The sequence below is a fragment of the Phalacrocorax carbo genome, chromosome 1 (assembly GCF_963921805.1).
Source record: "Phalacrocorax carbo chromosome 1, bPhaCar2.1, whole genome shotgun sequence".
NCBI classification, from domain to species: Eukaryota; Metazoa; Chordata; class Aves; order Suliformes; family Phalacrocoracidae; genus Phalacrocorax; species Phalacrocorax carbo.
In genome coordinates this window covers 210,456,967-210,480,051 of record NC_087513.1, presented here as the reverse complement: position 1 = coordinate 210,480,051, position 23,085 = coordinate 210,456,967, and the positions used below count along the sequence as shown (strand labels likewise).

Genomic DNA, 23,085 nt, shown 5'->3' with positions numbered 1-23,085 from the left:
ATCTTTTTTGTTAGACAAATTATGGAGTTTATTATCTTACGTTTGCCCTATGCTCAGAATTTCTTTTCAATGGCACTAGAGCATTACTTGTGAATAAATATATTCACCTCCCTTTACACAATCTAGATAGAAATTGTAAAAACAACATTAATTTTGTGCACTTCACATGACAGAAATATAGAAGTTATTAGAATGTATCTATCAGCATATAATGCTTTGAAATAAATGAGCCACAGCCACTAATACATGGCAGTACCAGAACACCGAATTCGTGTCGTAGATTGTCTGTATGATTGTAACAACGTGGGCGTCCGTATTTACCTGCTCTCATAAAGCGTTACGTTCTGTCACAGGCATTTGCTTTGAGTGTTGCTTTAGGAATGGCAGTCTTCCAGCCTGCCCTTCTACTACTATCTTGTGGAAGCTACTTTAGTACTCCTTAATATATATATACTCCTTAGAATATATATACTGTATATGCTCTACCAGTCATCTTCCCTCCTGTCTGCTGAGATCCCTCTCCTTACAAAGAAGTGACACAGCGTGATGGTGGTTCAGGACCATGCTGCCTCTTAGGCCCTTCACATGCTGCCCCAAAGGGTCCAAGACACATGCATAGATCAAGCAGGCATTAGCAGCACGGAAATGGTGTTCCTACCCTCCACTGCAGAATGCACATATGGACAAACTAATTAAAAACACAGTTATTTTTCTGTAAGGTAACTTACATTTAATTTCTGCTTTCACATCGTTATTGTGATGATATAATAGGTCTTGTGTGCATCGGGATACGAGTAAGGTAAAATTTGAATAGGTTCTATTCTTCTGGTATGCCAGTTCCACATTTACTTGTTTGTGTCCTGAATCTAAAGATAAGCCAGTGTGTAGTTACTTTTGTATCACATGGAAAGATTGCACAAATCATGTTCTCCAAAATTCTAGATGTTCTGTAGCTTTGAATGATATTAAAACAATATAGGCAGTTGAAATTCAGGCTATTTTTTTTTTTTTTTAAGAAATGGGGAGAGATGATTTTTGTGAATAAGATGAGAAATATTAAACAATCATCAAATTGAGTAGTTTAACAAGTTTTTGAGGGAAGAAAGGATGAGTTTAAGACAAAATGTGGGGTTTACTTTGTCATTAAAAAAAATGAGGAAAGATTTTTTTCTAGACAGGATGAACTTGGAAAAATTTAATTCTTATGGAATCATATTTTCAGAAACCTGAAACCTCATCTAGAGGATTATGTTTCTGTGTACAGTCAACAGTTCTACAGCATAATGCAGTCTTCTGGATCAGAAACTGTGGGATCTCCTGGGTTTTATATTATTGCTATCACAAATCAGTTTTTCTAAGACTAATCATCTAAATGCTGTTCACATACTTGTAAAGACCAAATTTTGTCATGAAAATAAGGATGAAATATTTTTATGATGAGGGTGGTGAAACGCTGGCCCAGGTTGCCCAGAGAGGTGGTCGATACCCCATCCCTGGAAACATTCCAGGTCAGGCTGGCCGGGGCTCTGAGCAACCTGATCTAGCTGAGGGTGTCCCTGCTCACTGCAGGGGGGGTTGGGCTAGATGGCCTCTAAAGGTCCCTTCCAACCCAAACCATTCCATGATTCTATGATTCAATGATAAAAAACAATTAAACACGTCCCCAAAACATCCCATTCTCTAAGACTTGGTGAAAGACAGCAAGTTAAGATGGGCCAGTTTCTAAATGCAATTGATCAAAATAAATGTATTCATAACAGATTCAATAGCTGTTTTTTTTGTAAAGTTCTATGGAAAATAAACACAAAAAAGTTGCTATTGCTGAGAATTTGGATCCTGCATTTTGGCCTGTTTGCCTGTCAAATGGCCTTGGTCTCTTTCCTCCCCCTGCCCTTTATTTCCTTTCTTTTTACTTTTCTTCTCTTGAGCAATCAGATATAGATTTCTGTCCTGCTGAGATTGTTTACATGTCAAAAGTTTCCTGTTCTTCACTGAAACATGAAGTGGAAACCTGTAGAAGTGAGAAGGAAAGTAAACTAAATAAGTAAAAAAACAACTAAAAGAAATCTCACATACTTCAGTATAGCCAGACAGTAACACTCCTGCTGAAAAGCAAGATTCAAATTACTGGAGCAGTTAATAATTCTATATACAAATTCTGTCCCTTCCTTGGGACGCTGCTGACAACACATTTTATATCACAAATAGAAATCAAAAGAGTTCTGAAACTGCCCATGAATTTTAGGGGTGGGTTCCCAATTTTGTTCAGCTCTGTTCCTCTTCTACTGCTTTTGCAACAAAAAAAATGAACATTAACTCAGAGGAACCCCATGGAAAGACCTATCAGTGTCAAACAGCCAGAGGTGGAAAAGCCGTACCTGGCAGCAGCTCCATTGCTGCCACGTGTCAGATAGGGGGATATTTCTAGGCAGTAGGAGGGGTTGTATGAAAAGAAAACGGTAGATGGGATTTCTCCCCTGGAAGTTCTCCAACCAGCAGTTTTTGTTAGAGATGCTCTCTATGTATCTCCAGGTTCCCCTGATGCTACAGACTGGGCTTGCAGAGGCCGGCTGAAGGAGCAGTTTCCTTGCCTGCAGTATTCTGCAGTGACCTGCAAGCACTGCAGAAAATTTATCTTTGAAACCTTAGATATGAAATGAAATTGATTGATGAAGCAATTACTAAAAAAGTAAATTGAGTAGAGCAGGAAATCCCAAAAAAGCAGTGGTCAGAGAATAGGCATGGATAAGGGTACATACACTACGGTGCGCAGTACCGCATGGCCGGTATGGATAATGTCCTCTCAGCCTTCTTGGTTTTGTGCTTTCACTTTTGCATCTCGGCAACCTGCCCTTTACATCCCTCAGATACTGAAAACAAAACAAAACCAAAAAAAACACCTCTGTCTTTCTGCCTAATGTTAAACGACTCAGATCTGTTGTTTGCATTCCTTCTGTAGGTGAACGGTATTGATCTTCGAGGTGCTACCCACGAGCAGGCTGCAGCTGCGCTAAAAGGAGCCGGGCAGACGGTAACAATCATAGCACAATACCAGCCGGAGGGTAAGCAAAATAATAAACTTAAAGACATATGGTAAAAGATAAGTGTTTTAAAGCCACCCGTTTAACAGGATGAGGCTTCTGTAGATAGTGCTTTTCCCAGCTATCATCAGAAGTCATCTGGAATGAAAACTCAAATGGCAATTCTATCCCAAGGAAATGGCTGTATTTCTGTCATAGACTTTGCTTTTAGAAGTATTTTATGCAACTCTAAGAACTATCTTTAAATGTGCATATAATAAGACAGTAATCAACACTTAGTTAATCATTTTATTTTCATTATTGCTTACTTTATGTCCTTTTCTATTTTCCTTCTGGAGACAGTGCAAAAGATAAGTTAAGAATGAACAGAAATATCAGGAAGATCTGAAGTTGCTTCAGACCGTCAGGTCAGAATTAAGCAAAGATATGTGCTTCCTGCCAAAGGCATAGGACTTCCCATTATTACTTTTGGGTGAAGGTGTCCTCATAATTCCAGGGCAATTAGCCCCAGATAACAAATACTTACTGGAGAAGATGACAGCTTTCTAAATAAAAGCATTAGCAGGAAATTCAGCAAAATATAAGATATTTAGGGTGGGATGTCTCTCTTGCAGATTTTAGTGTCTAATATTTAGCCTTCTAGAGCTTAAGCTAGTTTCAGTGGGAAGAAGTAAGCTTTGCTTGATTTTATGAGTCCAGAGCTAAGTGACAGAACCCCCTCCCATTGTCCATGAGCTACGTTTTTTCCTGCTGTGGCTATCTGAGGGTGTCAAGGAGTTCATGAAGGGACTACTACTTTCTGGTAGGAACTAAAGACGGTTTTCCTCTGCAGTACTTGTTACTCTGAAAGTCTTTCCAGGTGAATTCAGGAGCTACAGGTGTCTCTGAAGACTGGCTGGCACTGTTTCATCAGTTTTCAGTAAACAGTTGTAGCTCAATTCACAAGTCCTGCTATGACCTGTCAACACAAGCTGTTGCTTCTGCCTGAGTGTGCCCAGCCTAGGACACGTGTAGGTCTCAGGTGAAGCAGAACAGCTCTTATAACAGGTTCAGCTAGTCATTTTTTTCAGAGATACTGGGGAGATGAATTAGTACTGCCGGAGTTTATCCAGCATGATACCTTCTTTTGTTTCTCTGGATCCTGGCGATAGCACACAAAGAGAAAAGTAACCGGTATTGTAGTCAAACTTACAATTGTGCTTCAGACCTGGTACCACGCATCCATTTATCGGTTTATCTGCACTTGAGTCACCAAGCAGAATAAATTAAGCCACACTAAGAAATGGGCAGATGACAGCAAATGAAACTGCAGGTGTCTCTTTAGCTAAATAAATGGAACATACAAATATAAAAGTGCATAAGCAATATATCCAGTTATTTCAAAGAAAAAGTATTGAAAAGCAATCCCATTACAGTTAGCTGTGCGCACTGGATTCTGAATAAAACCGTGTTCCCATTAGTTCCAGCAGTCTTGTTTGCTGTTTGGCGATTTTATACTGCAATTATCACCATGGTGTCTGAGTACTTGTAGCAATCACTGGCATTTCAGAGTTGTTCTATGCCATTGTTAATACATAGAAAAATACATCACTTGACAGATTTTTCCTATTATAGTTGAACTTTCAGTTGACATACTTTCCCCCTATATTTTACCAGCTCTGTAATATGTCAAATTCAGTTTTCGTGAACATGCAATTCAAATGATACTGATAAAATTCATCAAGTACTATATTGCATATTTAGTCTATTTTTCCAATAACATTGTTCCATTCACCAAAAACCCTGGTGAGGGCAGACTAGGCCTGACTGCATGACTTGCTGTCAGCGAAGCACAGCATTTCACCCAAGTTGTTCAAAACACACTGAAAAGAGTGGAGCTGGTGAAGAACAGGATCTGAAAGTTCGACTTTTTATAGGAAATTATGGAATTTTTTAAGGTAGTGAGAGCATAGTTGTCCAGCGTATGTTGTCTTACAGCTGAAGTATTTCATTTTAATCTGAGATGCTGGTTAATGCAAACTGTATAAATATAGATATGAAATGAAGTATTTCTTTCTTTAAAATTTACCTAACATCAAATAAAGATGAAACAGGTTCAAAACACATGTTGAAATAACCTTCCCAGAGAATTATTTAAGGTTTTACAGGTCACACAGAAAGACAAACACAATCTATATCAGCATAAATATTTATTTTATTCTAAAGATCCTGCACAACACTTTTCGGCCTATGTAACTTACATGTGGTATCTTATTAACCATATCTTATCCTGATGCATGTATTGGAACATAGTCATAAAATACAGTCTTAAAACTGTACAGCTGGCCCTTACTTTAAAATGCTTCCAAAACTAGTAAAGGACATAAGCAAAGGAGGATCGTAGCTTGATTTTTCCATTTTCAGACTGGAAGCTCTGAGTTGTTACTACAGTTTCAGGGTTTTGGGGAGATCCAAGAATGGCCACTGCAAATGTTAACCAATACTTTTTTTAATCTTTTCCGGCTTATTAAGTCTTGAGATGTTGTTGAAAAAACTCAATGAAACCTTTAGCTATTGATATTTTAAGTATTAAGTGATGATGATATGAGCACCAGTCAATACCACAAGCCAGCTGAGAATTAGCAATTAAAATTGTTAGTGGAAAAACTTATGTTCCAATAATTTAGTTTTTATGCAGTAGAGAAAATCTTACAACACACTTATCTTGGCAATAACAAGTATCTCCAAAACAAATAATATAATTTGCTGTGGGAAGAAAATGAGGTGACTGCTATAGAAACAGCTTTCAAAGTTTAAATTTTCCTTTCCTTGTTTCAAAGAGTCAAAAGTTGATCTGAACCTCACATGAACTCCCCTCCCATTTATGTGTATCGACTTGGCAGCAAATCTCATGACAATGGTAAAAAAAATCTAGTGCTTGCCATCAACTTAAATAGATTTTCCTCTTGATATTATGGGACTTGGTTTTCTCACCCTGTCTGGAATAAACAAATGCAGAGACTGGCTCAGATAAAATAGAATAGCATCACAGAATTTTTTGAATGCTGTCAGGCTTGTGGTTGGTGATGGTGCTTATCTGAAGCACACTGCCTGTCCCTCAGATGAAAGTGGTCTTGGAAATAGGAGAAAAGTCTGTAAAAGAGCACAGGTAGAGTGAACAAAGGGAGAATAGAAGATACAAGCAGTGATTTCATGAGAAGGAGCTGAATGGATATATAAGGGATAGCATGAAGAATGGAGAACAACTCCTCAGCTTTTCTGCTCTTCAACCCCTTTTTTCCTCACGTACACTCACCATCCCTCATCTCTCAGAGAAATACAAGAGAAAAAAAGAGGTACGAAAGTCCAAACAGAAATGCAACTTCTGTGAGCAAATATATGGAAATATTAGGAGCAAGAGGAAAATGAATCACAGAGATTATAAAAATCAGAGCTCAACAGTGAGCATACATAACGTAACATAAACACAACATATAAGTTTATAGGTTTAGGAACAGCGGCCATAACTCTGGGCTTTTCTGGTCGTTCCTTACTTTTATTTTAAAAACTGAAAATAACCTGTGTACTGTATCTTGTATACACAGGTATTGTGTAAATAGAGGTCAAGTAATGTTAAGCATCATGATCTCTGACAATCATTGTGGGTGTAGTTCATATGGAGGTTTATGCATGTCTTCCAAGCCATCCTGCAGGCTTCAGAAAGATGACTTTTTGTATTCATGTGCTGCTCACATCTTCTAGGCATGGTGGAAATGAAAGTAAGGAGAATTTAAGGACCAAAACCTACTTAGAACAAAATGAGAAGAGGAAATTATCACTTACATTTAGCTTTGCTCTTCAATTTTTAATAATCTTGGAATCATTTTAACTCTCCTCCCGGTTAAGCAACTCTCAGATCACTTTCAAAAACACCATATAAATAAGGACCTAGTGAGTAGGCCCTTCTCTTCTGTAAAATAAAAACCTGAGCCTGCAAAATAATCTTAGGGTAAAACACTGTGCTCTTATTAAACAGCTAACTAGAAATTAAAGTGGGAATACATACCACATAGGAAAACAAGTTTTTACACTTCTAGGTTTTTATACAGAACATATTTTGATTTTAATCACAACAGTTGTAAATTATAGCCCAGTATGGAAGGAGTTAAGAAAAAAACATTTTGTCAGTGAAACTGAAACACGTTTTCAAAGCGAGGTGAACTTTAGTTGAAATAGTGACAATTTGTCCTGAAAGACACAGCCTGGGAGTGGGGGCAGACAGAATACTGACCTGCTAATGAAGCTGCTAAAAAGCTTTATTGCACATCTTAGTCTCAAATGCTCATGTTCCTTCCCCCTGCAGCGGTGTGAAAGGGCAGATGTTAGCCCTAAGTTTTTTTGCAAAATACCCAGTGTCAGTGGTCTGCGAGCTGCATTGTGCTGCATTGCAGTGTCTCTGCAGATACTCCCTCCCTACAGTCCCTGGAAAACGCTTAAATCACTCAGAAGTTTCATGTGCTTTAAATCTTTCAAGCAAGCCAATTAACTTCCTTTCTTAACAACGTGCATATAGGGAAAACGTTCATTGATTACAATTTGATTAGACCAGCTGACAATGAAGAGGTCAAAAAGTTGTTACAGCAAGAGAATTTCTGCTTTATCACCTTCTGAATTAGCTGTTAGCTGCTTGCTCGGTGGCTCGTGCTCTGTGTCTGCTGAGCAGTGAGTGGCTGACTTTCAGCTAGGGCATCAGACAGAGAGATACTGAGATAGGCAGCGCCTTTCTTTGCAGGCATTAGCTAAGGAAATCATTGCAGAGCTGCACCTACAGTTGTAAGCGTCCCATGGCACCTATGGTACTAAATTCACTTTTCAGACCTTTCGTCCCTGCATCTGGGAGGCTCACATAGTACGTTGTAACAGACGTAGCTTTCATAAGCAGCCTCAGCTTTTACGAAAGCATACTGCTCGTCTTACACATTCGTCTGACCTACTAATGCATGAGATCTGCTCTTTTTAAAATACCAGGGTAAAAATCCAGGGATCACTTTTACAGGTCTCTCCCTGAACAGTCATAGACACTTTTTAGCTCCTTCCCACATTTCATTCCCTGTTCCTGCTTCAAAATACAAACACTTGTCTCCTGTTTTGGTACAACAGTGACATATATTCTTGATTCAGATGTTTAACCTTCCCAGATGCTGTGGGAATAAGGTAGATACAAAATATATAAGAAAAATAAATAATTGCACTTATTCATCTTTGCTTAGGTCAATTCTGTCCTTTGAAATGGGAATACTCATGTTAAAGGCCCCTTTTCCCAGCTGCTGAAAATCAATGTAGCTTAATTACTTGGATAAAGTTGCATTACAGCAGTTGGCTTTCATCTGGAAGCCACCGTATCCAATTGCCAAAGAATGCAAGATATTAAGGTTATATTTCATGCATGTGTATTGAAGAATATAACATAATCTTGGAATGGCCAAACTGGATCCTTCCAAAGGCCCATTTGCTGAGGATCCCGTTCCCAACAGTGGCCAACATCTTAGGGATAGAGGAAAGAACAGGACAAGCACGAAGATACTTGCACTGAATACTGTCCTACTGACCAGAGGGTCTTGAAAAATCCCCTCCTTGCCCTCAGCGGGAAAATATTACCACTGTAAAGATTAACAAAAGCAAAAGCCAGTTTAGAGGTATGTTTCATAGAGTGTCCTGCTGACATTCAGTGAGTGAATGTCATTGGGATGTTCAGTGCATTTTTTATTAAGTTAGGAATATTGAGAAGAAGGAGTAATACAAATGAAGAAGCTCAACATTATGGTAGTGTATCTTTTCCCCTTGTATTAGAGCCTTTTACTTTTTATTTTTTTTACTTAACACCACCAGAGAAGATTCATTATTCCAAAAACAGAGAAGCTTTTATTTCAGTTCAAATTTATTGATAATAGTGGATAATGCACCAAAGTTCTATGCAGGACACAAGGACTGCAGTCTTCGGATAGCAACATCTAGGGCTGCTTTTTTATCTTTCCTCTTTTTTTTTTTTTTTTTACCCCTCTTTACATCTCCAACTGTACTGTTTCCTTATTTACTGATAAAGGTTTTTCACTGAGTTACAAAAGAATAAATTGTTTTCTGTACCTGGTTAAATGTCAGGCCCATGCCTCCCTTGCTTGTCCATGAAGTGCCCACTGAAGAGAGGTTAGCCAGATGGCAGAGGATGCTGTCAAAACTAGTTCTGCCTCTTCTAATAATTTTAAGATGTTTTGCTTCAACGGAAGCACAGAAGTTCACTAAGCAACAAATTGCTTCTTTGTCGGAGAGATTCTTTATAAATTAAGGTGTTTAACAGTACTACGTGGCTGCAATTCACAACTTCATAGAATGTGCCAAATCATTCCACGTAATATTTTTGTGCTCAAAGCTAAAACTCTGGCACTTAACCTGGAGCACTCAAGAATTAGTTTATGTCAGCAGTTAACGTACATGGTTAGATGTTGAGATTGGTATTTGCTGTTTTTCTTTCTTTTGACCTGGTAACTATGACTCTGGTACCCTTAGGACAAGTGCAGCTGTTGCCAACAGTACCCCACTTGTCTGGCCGCGTAAGATCCTTACCTTAGGTACAGCTTTTGTGCCTCTAGTTGCTCCATACTGCTTAGAATATATTGCTTTTATTTTTACATTTTTTGAGCAAAGTCTTCAGTTTTATTGCAAGCTTCACACTATCTTTGCCTCAAGCAAAAGAAACCCCAAACCATGGTTAAAATGAAAAGGACAGTTGAAAAATCTCCTGATCCACTTTCAAATTATTTTCTCTTATCACAGCCTTTCCCTCCTGTTTGCCTGAGCTTCCTCACCATGGCCTCCACTCTACTGCAGATTCACTCCAGTCCCTAAGTGACTCTGCCTGTGTACACGGGCGTTGTCCCAGCAGCGACAGATATTTCTGGGCTCTTCAGGTGTCACAGCTGAAGAAGCGCCAGAGCTTACACATGTTCTTTTAAAGTTAAGCCCTTGTAGGATTCTCCTAAGACACAAAAGGTTATATTTTAATTCCTCTGTTAAATGTAAAGATCATATTCCCAGTAGAGTTACACAGTGTAACTTGTCCAACATTGAATATTTTATAAAAACCAGAATTCTGATTTTTTTAATTATTATTATTTTGCTTTGTCTAAAATACCCAGCAGTCACTCTACATGAAACAAGATACGGCTTTGGTATATTTTCTTCATGTTTTTGTGCAGTTTCATTTGCGTTTAATGTAGTCATCCCAGTCTGCTAGACTGTATTTGCTGTTTCCTTACAGACTCCTGAGCTTTCTCAACTCCCATTTTCATAAATGTTTCAGTTTAAGTACTTATTTTGTAATTCAGTCATATTTAGCTCTTGTTTCTATCAACAGGCTTTAAATTTCCTTAAATAGTATATTCTTCCATAAAGTTGTCAATGTCAACTCTAGGAAATTATGCAGGGAAACACCATTTCCTTCTAAAACCAGCCTTTCCTTGTTTTCATTTTAAATGTGATAACATGAAGTTATGTAGGGCTTTTTTTCTGTAATTCTTTCTTTGAGCTTCTGTTTATAGTGCAGGTTCTGTTTAGTTATTTGTTGTTTGTATACGGCCTTCTCTACTTAATTATATATATATTTCTATATACACACACAGGAAAAAGTGTTAGATCCTCATGCTGGAGAGTAATTGGTTTTCTTTGGCAATTTATTAATTAAAGTTTAGTAATTTGCTCTTTTTACTGTTTTGTTAAGGTAATCACTACTAAGTCTCATTGGGAATGCAAGTAAGGAGCTGATTTTCTCGTTGCAGCAGCCATTATGTCTTCAGCTGCTAATTTAACTGTTAAGTATGGGCTACAAATTCCTCCTACTTCCCTTCCTTGTTTTAGAGTTCACTAAACCAAAACCCGTTTCACCAGTGGTTTTACCCTTACATGACAGCTTTTTCAGAAAAGAAGCCCTTCTAACAATGGAAGAGGTACATAAGGATTTGTGTACTGGCCTTTTAGTGGTTTTGCAGCAGTAATAGGAGTAACAATTTTGTAACTGCAGTGATACTACAGGAATAGTTTCTCTCTTTAATTAATACCCCGGGTTTATATCTCTGGCAACAGAGGAATGTTGACAACCCTGTGTTTGGGTCTCACGTAGTGGAAGAATGGGGAGCTGCAGCTGGAAGTGTGCTGCAGCTTAGCTGGGGGAGCCCGGGGATAATTCACTTTCGACCCAGATTGAGGGAAAATGTTGACATTTTTTCTGAATCCATTTCAGTGTTTCTTTCTTCTCTTGCTCCTTCTTTTTTCAATTCCTAATAGTGCTTTTAATCTGAAAAAAAAAAAAAAATCCATTCTAAAGACATTTTGATTTGCTTTCTTTTTTTACTTTTTAAGCAATAAATTTCACCAGCACATTTGGTTTTTTAATTCATTCATAGAAACATCATTTCTTACATCATATGACTTCAGAAGCTCATCTTTACCTTCAGCTATTCACTTTAAAAGGTGTTTTATTTATAATTGATGTTTGCGCTTTGCAAAGATACAGTGTGTTTCTTTGTTGTGTTGCTTTTTAGTCACTTATTTTCCTTCTTTACTTACAGTTAGTGGAAGCCTGTCCTTTTTTTTTGTGACTGCTTTTCCTAGTCTTCATGATAACTTATACAACTTCACATGTTGAGGCTGTTATGGTAATGTCTTGAAGCTGGTCCTGGATGATTGGGCTATTAAAGTTACTGGAGGCTTCACAAAAATGTCTTTATCCGAACAGTTTAACAGGTTTTATCTTAATAGAGTTCAGAAGCTTACTAGAAATGTGGTTTTCTCTGCCTTCAGGTGAATTACTACATGTAGAGACATGACTGAAAACACAAAACAGTCCATAAACTGGAAAAAATTTCACAATGTAGTCCACATTACCGAGGTTGACGTGCTTAAACAAATACCGAAATGCAGGTTCTGTACAAATCCTGTGTGTTCAGCTTATGTCCCCAGAGGCTATGAATACTAAAAATTTAAGCCTTCTCTGCAGTAATTTATGTTAAAATGCTGAACAAGCAAAATGGTTTTGTTCGAAATTAAAAGTACATTCTCCTGGGGTTTCGTAGAGAACTACTCTTGAATCTATTAAAAAGCAAAAAAAGGAAGGCGCGCGGCTTTCAAACCTATCCTGTAAGTTCAGGGTGCATTTGCTTCAGTGTTTAGTTAGAAAAAGACAAATTGTAGAGAGAATTTCTGGTGTCATTTTGTCCGCTTGCAAAACATCAGCAAGGGCAAAAGAGCAACTATAGGAGAGAAAAGTAATCCATCATATGAAAGGATGAAGGTTCCCCAAAGGATGTGGGGATTACAGCCTGCTCCTGGAGATCTCCCATGCTGAGGAAAGACAGCGAGTCCGACACAAAGTGACAGCTGTTATGGCGGCATTGCTAATACCGCAGCAGGCGACAGCGTCGCGGGGATCTTCTTGGCCCCGTGCTGCGGCTGCTGTCCTCGCAGGATTCACAGTGAGGTCAATGCGAGTTGAGGGAGACAGTCTTTCGTAATTCATATTTTTAAAGTTTATAGTTCTTGACAGATACAGGGAATTTCTTTTAATTATATTACAGAGCTAGGCAAATACAGCCTAAAAAGTAATTTTCTTTTAAATTAAATGGGGCCATTGGCTAAGCTGGTTGCCCAAGGTCTGTCAGTGGAGAGATGTAAGCCCCTCTGAGCCTTTTTGGGTAAGTCTCTTCTCACTGGTTATAGAGGGAACTTCAATGGCTAAATTAACCTGGATGGACAAAGGTAAGGCCAGATGACTTCATCTCTTCTTGTGACCCTGGGATTATTAGTAAAGTGCTGTTAGTAAAGTGCTACACAGACAGATGAAATTGCTTTCCCCAGCTCACCAGGTGAACTGCTAATGAAGCCAGAAATAAATTCTTTGAGCCCTATGGCTTTGTTTTAGTCACTAGACAACACTTTCTCTCATGAATAATTCTTGAGGCAAGTTAGTACAATCACTATTTTGATGGAGGGAGACAAAAATGAGAAAAATTACAGAAAACTTGAAGTTGTGATTCCAGTAGAAAAAATTAACAAAATTAAGTTTCAAGGCAAGACAGGAGATTTAAAGATTATTATTATTTGTAACCTAAATTCAGAATAATTCATTGGTTGATTTGAATTTACTACCTGTGGGTGAGAATGACGGCCGAGTGTGAGAAATGAAAATCAAAGCATGCACTATTTGAATAGAGTGGAACAAAAAGGTAAAGGGAAGATCTACCGTCAGCTGTTCCTGAGCACTGCACTTGCATGCACTGCTTTTTAAAGGTTTTCACTTATAACAGTGAAGAGTTACTAAGCTCTGTGTGACTTCCTAAGTCTAATCTCTGCTTGCCGAAAGTGGCAACATAAAAGATATTTAGTGAAAGGATAAATACTGATTTGGGGTGCACTTAAGGAACAGGTGATCGTGTCATTATTAGGAAATACAGAAATGCGACTGAGTAGGCTTTTATGCGCTCACAAACACATACACACACGCAGCCATTGGAAACTGGAATTTGGGATCCACAGGGCCAGATTTTAAGAGCTGCATGGGATGCCTGCGATAGATTTCTTCGCAGCTGTCATATGCCACATGTTTTTAGATTGTAAGTGCACGTGAAGGGTAAGTAAGAAGCTATAGAGTATCAGATCACACACTAAGCTGTGCCTGAGATAAAACTATCTTTCAGTAAGTCAGTTCAAAGCCTCTTAAAATCTTTACTACCTGAGCTACTTCTATAACAGCTCCCCCTTTTTCTATGATCTTGATCTACATCATTCTTTCTTACATGACTTTTTTTTCATGGCTGTTAACCTGGCAGTTGACAAGAGTCGGTTTTAGACATCATTGTCAATCTCAATATTTAACTACAGAATCAATGAAAATACTTAATTAACTGCAGACTCACTGAAAGAATGTCATATGTAATGTCAGCTTCAAAAAAACCCCTCTGCTTAATATCAGTTTTGAGTAAGAAAACCTTTTACATGATAGATGAATGCACTGAAGATATATAGTATTTTTGACTTTAGCCTCTCTCCCCTGTATGGATTACCATATAATGGCTACATTAGAGACTTAAGTGAAAGTTGAAGTAAATGGAATTTTTAAAATGAATTAAATATTAACCATAGTTCAGTGTGAAGAAACCTTTAAAGATATAATTTATCTATAAAGTAAAAATTTCTAATTATTTTAACCTGAAAATGTGTCATCTTTTAGAAGCTCTAGTACCTGTAGAATATAAGTAATTTTTTTTCTGCTGGTTTCAGGGTTGAAGACGGTTTCAAAGATTTTATAGCTAATAATTTCTCAGCCAGGTGCTCAAAGTTAAGCTCCAAAATAGAAATATCCTGATCTGTAGCACTGCTGAATTATGTGAATGATCACTTCTCTTAAAATTCAGTTTAATCATTATTTTGTAGCTTAAACATAGACTTAGAAGTCTGGCATTAGCCACCTGTTCTGGAAAGTTTGTTATTAGACACCTTGAAGTGCTTTCTAGTGACTTTCTAGTCCCCTTTGCAGTTTGCAAGGGAAACGTGAGAATAACCCAAGTAATAATTATTTTTAGCACTTATCATAGTGCATATTTGCTTTTAACTGGTTTACACAAAATAGCTCAAAATTCTGCAGAAAATTCAGAGTTTGCAAACTTTGAACATTTGAAAATGTTGAGTTTGATTGTTGCTTCAGTGCTGTTTGGTGCCTAAATACACAAAGAAATGTGTAGCAAATGTTAAGAGTCAGTCAAGTTACTTTAGCTTCAGTTTATTGTATATGTCACATAGACAACAATTTTTCTTTTTCTTGGAGACACTCAGAGTAGGGTTTTTTGTTGCTGTTTTTTTGTTTGAGCTTTTTTCCCCCCAGTAACTGTAGATCCTTTTGTTTGTCTACACTGGCCCCCCCAAAACTCGTGTCAAACTCATCAGCTGCTTTTGCAAATCTTGCTGCTCAGTGTGTCAGGATAACTTTATTTGGTGATAAACTAGACAATACAGATCAGGGCAGGCCTTTCCATGCGGATAGTGTTGTTCACCCCCACCAGGACTTTATAAAGCTTGCTAAAATCTTTCTTCATTGTTTTGTGTTAACAGCGACATGTAGCAAGTTCCCGTGTACATAGCACTTAAGCACCGCACAGTGTTGTCACGCATTTGCAGTGCCATGCCTGAGTCTTCCTTCCCCATTGTGTCAAGTGTGGACAGCACATGTCGGAGCACGCAGAGCAGATGACTGAGACTGATTGCCAAGAACTGATATTTTTAGTTTGCTTTTGCACCAGTGTGGGCGCCGGCACAAACAAAGATTATATGAAAATGGGCCGGCAAAGCCGCCGTCAGAGGGGATTTTGCCGGCTGTCCCCAGACTTGCAGAGACAGGCACGTGGCAATGGGGACTGGGCATGAAAGAGTGACAGGGGAGGGAGCTGCAAGAACCTGATACTCTGACTTTTCTGTGATTTCATTTGTGATGTGAGTGCTGAGAATTTGTTGTGTGGTTGGGCGCTCCAGCGGTGGCCGTGAGGTTTGTGTGTGCGTGTGCATACATAAACTTTTCAATATTGGTCTTTTAAACCTCTGTTGTGTTACACATGTGTATGTGTGTGTTTGTGCAAAACTTTGTGTCGAGATCCCCGCTACCTAAACCATTTGAGCAGCCTGTGATATAAATTACATAAGCTAGGTCTGAATAAGGGTGGTCTGCCCACATGGTTTGGAAGATAACACACATATAGTCTAGCTTGTGTCCCAAGACTAATGTAGCGGCATTAGTTTTTCCTGCAATTATATGCCCTGTGTCTCTGCTAGATGCTCTGAAATTTGTATCCATCTTAGATATTCAGTCGCTTTATAAAGGGACTTACTCCGTGAGTGGTCTTACTCAGCGTAAGGTAAGTATCTTTATAATGGGTTGCTAGTAATTGTTCCCAGCTGTTTGTAAGCCTATCACAGTATTTACTACCACATTCTTATAATTTTTGGGTTGGATTCAGCAAAAAATATAAAATTATGCAGTCTGTGGTTACAAAACCGCAAAAGCAAAGTGTAACAAACAGGTGATGGTGTTGGGAAGGTGAACACTGGAGTTCTGACAGTCAGTGGGTACGGACTCTCTCCTTGACTTTGTATAACTCTCTTCTGATTAATTTGTTAACCAGAACAGCCACGCTTAAGGATCAGAAAAGTGTATTACGGATTAGCCAATAATTCTGTTTTGACAGATCAGCAAGCAACATAAGTGCTAATTATTGTAGAGTAACTGTAAGTTTCAATGTTAGGAGTTAATCTGCATCAGAATAAAGAATTCATAAGTTAATGTCATTACTCACAAACTTTATGCATTGAGCATTGTCATATAAAAACCCAAACAGAGAAGAAGTATCTGCAGCATGATGGAAATAACTCCTGCAAAAGAAAATGCTAAGTATCTTGAGCACAGCAATTGCCTTATCTTGTCTTGTTTGTGCATTCCCATAGATATTTTATTTCAATTAAAAGAGACGAAATTGCATCAATTATGTCTTATAAGTGACTACATGAAATGAGTTTAAAGTACTGGGAATGAACCAAAGTGGCTGCTTCTCCAGTTCTGGGCTAAAGAAACTGCAGTCCAGTGTGTGGGTAGGGGCAGGCCTGGCTGGAGCCTGGACTTCACCTCCAAGCCGCTGTCAAAGCGATTAGAAGTGCAGTCACCTGTTTTCTATTAAAATCCTTTCATAATGGAAATTTATGGAGTTTTATGGAATGGATTTTTTCACAAATCCAGCTGGTTTCCACGGAAATTTTCATCTGCCAAATGAAACATCTCACTTCAAAATCACCGGAATTCAGAAAAAGTCCAAATTATTTCCATTTGAAAGTGTCTTTGTGGTGTCTTATGATTTATACCGTTTGGGTACCTCACCTCCACACCTCCTGCTCCTTGGATTGTGACCACTTCTCCCAGGATGTCCCCTAGACAGGAATCCATAAGATGCCTCATTTCTTGGCTTTGAGGGTAGAGTCGAAGTGTAGGAGTGAAACAGAACTATTTTCCAAATAAGAATATTTTTGGTTGAGGCCCAAAAATATAAATATTTTAGGAGGAGTAAGGGAGAGAAAGCAGTTCTGGTAAACTTGCTCTTCTGAAAAAGGGGTACAGATTACTGCCATCATGAAACAAGTGGAGTCTGTGCTATTTAAGTTGCATTTCATTTTGTGACATGCTCCTGTTGGAGATCTTTCTGTGATGTTTCAAAATAAGTCTGAAGGTGTCTAGAGAGGCATGGGAAAATCTGAGGGTGTGGTGGTGGTAAACAATATTACATGTGTTAGGCTTGACTATATGGTAAAAAAAAGGTCATTATAGATAAAATAAACAAATGATATTTTTATTTATATGTAGATATACCCCCTTCCATGTAAACAAGAGGGAAAAAAGGTAGTGGCTTTGTTACATTACTAAGTCCTCAGAGTGAAAATTGCTGTCAGCACCTTTCATAGCAGGGGAGGGCTTGGGACTCCCCCCACCAAAAGCTCTGGGAGGGCAGCGTGGCTCGTGACTGGAAGTTGTATAACAATCACTGCACTGGGATGTTATGCTACAAGCCCAGATCTAGACAGCTTAAAGCCAATGTGCCTACCAATACACCAAATACTATTTTTATGTTTAATATCGTCTCTTTGAAGATGCCAAGACACCCAATAGGAAAGGCTAGGCACAGGGAAGGTTCAGGCTGCCCAAATCTGTGTGCAAAACCAGTAAAAGAATGGTTCATATTTCTCTTCTGTGTGAATAAAGGTCCAGATGTGATACTATGCTCTGTTAAGATGGGTCTTATGGTAAGAGACTAATAAAAAACATCTACTAGAAAAGACAATATTTACCACTAGTGTAATTGTTCTGGCTCTTATAATAGAGTTTTAACTTCTGTGAAGAAATTAAAGAGCATTGCATTGTCACTTAGGGAGATTTCCTGCCACAGTCAACCAGGAATCCTTGGTCTTCTACTTAGGAGAAGTTTTGCCTTTGAAATCTCTCAATATATTTCTGGTTTAGCCAAGCATGACTGAAAAATAGCACATTTCTCGACTCCTCTTACCACATCCAAGGGAGGGCATATTGTCTCCTTTAGCATTTCTAGATCTGGAAGACAATGAGGTGAGACAAGCTGTTGATACTGAGACCTTAGCAGCAGCCATTGAGTCACAAGTGGTTCATAAAGCTGTCCTAGTACTTTTTTTAAAAACATTAATTCTAATGCAAGTGAAAACAATGACTGCTGATTGCTGTTTACACTTATACTGCATTCTCTGCTAAGTCTCCCTACGTTGCTTCTAAGTTTGAAAATACAATCATATTTAAATTGTTTGCATCAGTATAGTAAATAAAATGGTAATTACTGAACAATCTGCTTTCTAACATATTAAGTGATTTATGGCTGCAGTAGGCAATGTATTAAAATTCTGTCTGTGAAATTAAAAATATAATGGCTGGAAAGCCAAATAAGAGCTCGAAGGAAGCTATAAAACTCCCAAATAATTAATAGCTAGCACCAAGAGAGTGGTGGATAGTGTTAAGAAATTTAAAAAGGTATGTAAATTTATTCAGAAAGAAAATAGGATCCAGATTGTTTAATAGCCTAGATTTCAAATTCTGCATAGGAAAGAATGCAGTGTTCAATTTTCTATACCTATGTCCAGGGAAAATAACATAACCACTTGTAAATTTAGCCCTAGCTAAACACTAGCATGAATAACAAATTTTACACTAGGCCATGTAAATGAGGTGGGGTTAAAGCATAGAAAGCGCAGGCAGTAGACTAGGGCTGCAGAAGGAAAGGGTTGCAGAATAACCCCTCTGCCTGTTTTGCTTGTGTCAAAGCCTTGGAAGGTCATGCAGGCAGCTGCCTCCAGCTTTGCAGAAGGGATCAGAGTGTCCCTGCCTCACTGGTAGGAGGGGCAAGCCTGGCTCTCTGAGGATCTCCCTTTCCTCTCCATCCCAGCTCTGCCCCTTCTCTCTGTCCCTCTCCTTCTCATTGCAGGTGACCCAGCCTTTCACTCCTGGAGCAGAAAAGGTCAATTTTTCCTGTACTTCAAAGGAGTCTTGAACTGGCTTTGTGTATAAGGCACTGCTCCCCAGTCTTGCAATGTGATTATCAGAAAGAAGAGTTCTGTGAGGGGTTTTTTTCCAAGCCCAAAGAGGTGCTTTCTCATATTTTCCTTGTTTCCCCACAGATTTTCACTCTCAGTTCATGGTCTGTTGTGGCAATGACAGCAGAAGAGGGCTTCTTGACCTCGAGGTTAAAGCATAAGATTGACAACCAGGCATCGTGGGTTCTTCTTAACTCTTCCACTTACATTTGCATTGCTTATCAAGGTGGTGTTTTTTGGTTTTTTTTTTTGTTTTTTTTTTTTTTTGCATTTTTCCTCTAGGTTCTTCTACTGTTTTGGTATTGCAGACCACTTTGGTCCTTTATATGGTGTTGTTTGTAAAATGAGGTGTGACGTAGCAAGGAATAATGGAGCATGATAATAAGAACGTTGTGAAATTTCATGAGAGTCCTGTTCAGCACTTCCCATTCACCAAAGCATCCCTGCTGAGTTCACTGGGTCTTGAAGCCAGGGGGAGTTTTAGTGAGTAACGTGCAAAAACAGGCTCTTTGACTATGGCTTAATCTTGAGATACATTTTGTGCCTTGAGTGGAAGCTGTGCATGTCCAACAATTGTCATATCGGTCCATTTTCACTTGTAAAGTACTTTGAGATCTGCTGGAGAATCAGGCTATTATTTAAGCTTTAGTATGCATTACCGTGAGTGAGCTGATTTTGTGTCTTGGCATAAGTAATGGTTGTGAGCATCATGGTTAGCAATGCATTTTGAGGACAGGAGTCCTGCATTAAGTGTAATTCATTATTTTAAAGGTTTTAATTATGTTCATGCATTCAGCTATTTGTGTGCAATTTTCAAAAATCCCTCTATGACTTCAGAAAGATATAGGACCCCTAAGCCTTTTTATTTGACATGATTTGGGGTCCTAAGTCCCTTAGCTTACGCGATAGTATAGTCTATGTGTTTTCCAGACAAAAATGAACAAAGTCTGGAAGCACAATTAATGGTTCTATAGTGAGTTGAGTTTTAATGCCAAAAGCTGGGATTTCACTTTGTTTGTATATCAAGACTGCAATGTATTATTCAGTAACACAACTTTCTTTATAAACACTTTTTTGAGAATTCATAAGTAAACACACTTATAAAATGGTTTTATTAATAGGTCTCTTAAATTATTCAATACTTGAAGTCCAGTTTTTTGAGTGCCTTCTTCAATAGAGGTTGCCATATAATATTTTCCTTCAAAGAATTAAAAGAAGAACGTTCACCTTAAGAAAATGGAAGCAATGTTTTCAATAGGTCTGCTGCCAAAGGCATGCTGCCTCCTTTTTCATAGTGGCCATCATATTTCCCTGTTCTGAGGCAGCTGTTTTCACATTTCCAATTCTTAAACACCCTTGGTTTTCTTTTCACTATAACCAGATCTGTAAAATTCCTAGGTTTGTAAATCTTGCTTGGGGCTAAATATATATCCCTGTAATGTATTTTACCTTAAATTATTTGATATGTATGCTCAATTGTAACTCTATCTTAATGCAGTTTTTGTCTGGGAATTATTATCTAATGCTATTCAAGAAGTCCTCAATTGCCTTTTGTGTAAGAAATTTAGATATTAAATAGTGAGATAAATTTCTAGAGTATTCTTTGTATTCTTACTGACTGGGGAGATTTGCTTCTTCATGTCTGTGTTAAAGATTGCTGGGGCTTGTGCAGCTCATTTATGGGGCAGTATTTTATTGAATTTAGCATGCAGTGTTTGTACTGCTGTAGTCCCTCGAAGGCCCACTTAAAGACAGCAGTAAGGCACTGTAAAAATACAGAGTATAAACAGTCTGTGTGTCCTGACAGCTGACAAAAAGCACTAAATAGGGAAAGACAGCCAAGTAGGCAACCAAAGGAAGCACCGAGGTAAAATTGGCCAACGTGGCAGGGTGGGAGCACGACTATCGTAGGTTTTCCTGAACGTAGCTTAGTTAAAGGATAAAGATTTGAAGAACAGTGAAAATAGTGTATGGATATTCCCAAATTGTTCCTTCTAAGTGTTAGGGCATCCCCCAAAAAAAGTATGACAGGCCTGTCTGAACTTCTGACAGGTTAATATCAGAGACCATCATGGGCCAGGCAGAGGTAGGGGGTCCTCCAGATACTGCATGAAGTATCCAGAGGACTCTCTAGATCCCTAATTGTAGTCTTTACTGGTGCCGGGATAGCGGCCAGGGGGAGGGGTGCAGCGGGAACATTGGGCTGACCACCCGCACACCGGTGCTGTTCTTGTGCGACGGTCCAGTGGGATGCGATGGCTTTTGTCGAGGCCATAGGGCAGCAGAGGATTTCAAGGCCACAGGAATGTCATATGATGACAAATGTGACAAAATGTGACATGGTGAAAGAGCCTATGAAAAATATCTCCAAGTCAACTTGTCCGAGTCAATGACAGCCTTTCACAGTGCCCGCAGAGCACGAGAAGGGTTACGTGACTAAATGTGAGGCGTGTGGGCGCACACGCACGTAGCTCTTTCCCAGTTCTGATCCCCTGTCTCCCTGTCTGCTTTCTACTGGCTTGTTCCTATAAACTCTTTGATGCAATTTCTTTTTATGTTGTGAAAGCATCGGATCTTTCGAATCAAAATTGTAAAGGTTTTCATTGCAGCATATAAACATTTTACAGTCATGGCTCATATTTGAATTTCATAATAACTGTGAAAAGAACAAATTTAAAATGAGTCAACAAATGTGAACATGAGTTACGTTAACCTGGTATAACCCTGTTCCAGTGTCACTGCTGGCATTAACTCCAGCCTTACATCTCATCATTGTAGAGAGCTGACGTACAGATCACTTCTGCAAGCTGCAGTTTGGAGATTACCGTGAGACTGCAAGGATCTCTCGATGGTGCTGTTGTGATTGATGGCTTGTCATGCTTTTGGTCGCAGGAAGGTTCTCTCAAATGCAAATATAAAGTTGCAATAGATAAATAAATAAACAATATTAATACATAACATGCAATTATTGTTCAGGCTTCTAATAAGTGGCATTAAATCTAGCTTGTCCTATTAAATAATCTAAAATTATTTGTAGCATGTTAAATGAATTTACACTTATTTCTCTCCTGACTGTGAATTTTTAATGCACAATAATCAATATAGAGTAAAGGTCAAAACTGGTATTTTTACTTCTCATATTACATAATTGCAAAGCCTACAGCATCAGCAGAAAATACAAAACTATTACTTTCCATATCTCAAAGTATTTATACAAAAGCTGTGTAGAAAATTGCTGTATCTATTATTTGTACTACATTTCAATTAATTTGTCCAAATAATTAAAATGTAGCTTCTGACAATAGGATGGTAATAAAAAGCAAATGAAAAGATATGATGTGTTCATGGACGAAAGAACAAGAAAAAGAAAAACATAGAGATAAAAACTATTTAGGTTTTGTTTGAAAATATTAAAGTAAATTATTTTCTACTGAATCTTTCACTTTCACCAGCAGGCTTATTTTCCTTGAGGATCTTCTTGGTTTTACTATCCCAAAGCACAAAGATTTTCAGTTTGAGCATGTTTCAGATTATACCTTTTTATTTTCCCTTCAAATTTTAGTCTGACTGGCCGAGACATTTAACTGAAATGAAACTCAGAAGAGATGGACAGAAAATTTCAGTGACTCCAGAGAAATTGATTTAGAAGCTTAGCAAAAGGAAAACCTTTTTACAGGTTGTTTTGACAACTGAAAAATGCTGCTGAAAAGATATAATTCAACCTGACATGCTGGGACATTGTGTAACTTCATCCGTAACAATGGGGACATGTGTCAACCAAAGTACGGATTTTCTTAATATTACTTAGATTTCTGAATAAGTTTCTCTGAACTAGTCAGATTTGGTTATTGTGATTTAATTAATTGATTGC

General features: G+C 38.3%; 1 protein-coding gene across 15 annotated transcripts in view; it reads left to right on the top strand.

Annotated features, from left to right (window-relative positions):
- Positions 1–23,085, top strand: part of DLG2 (discs large MAGUK scaffold protein 2) — an 883,409-nt gene that overhangs the window by 665,098 nt on the left and 195,226 nt on the right. For 14 of the 15 annotated variants that reach the window (XM_064441431.1, XM_064441436.1, XM_064441434.1 and 11 more), the window contains one exon: positions 2,960–3,062. In XM_064441431.1, coding sequence (XP_064297501.1) covers positions 2,960–3,062 — 103 coding nt within the window. Of the gene's footprint in view, positions 1–2,959; positions 3,063–19,298; positions 20,818–23,085 lie in introns of those variants that run through there. The other variant, XM_064441443.1, reaches the window with a different exon arrangement.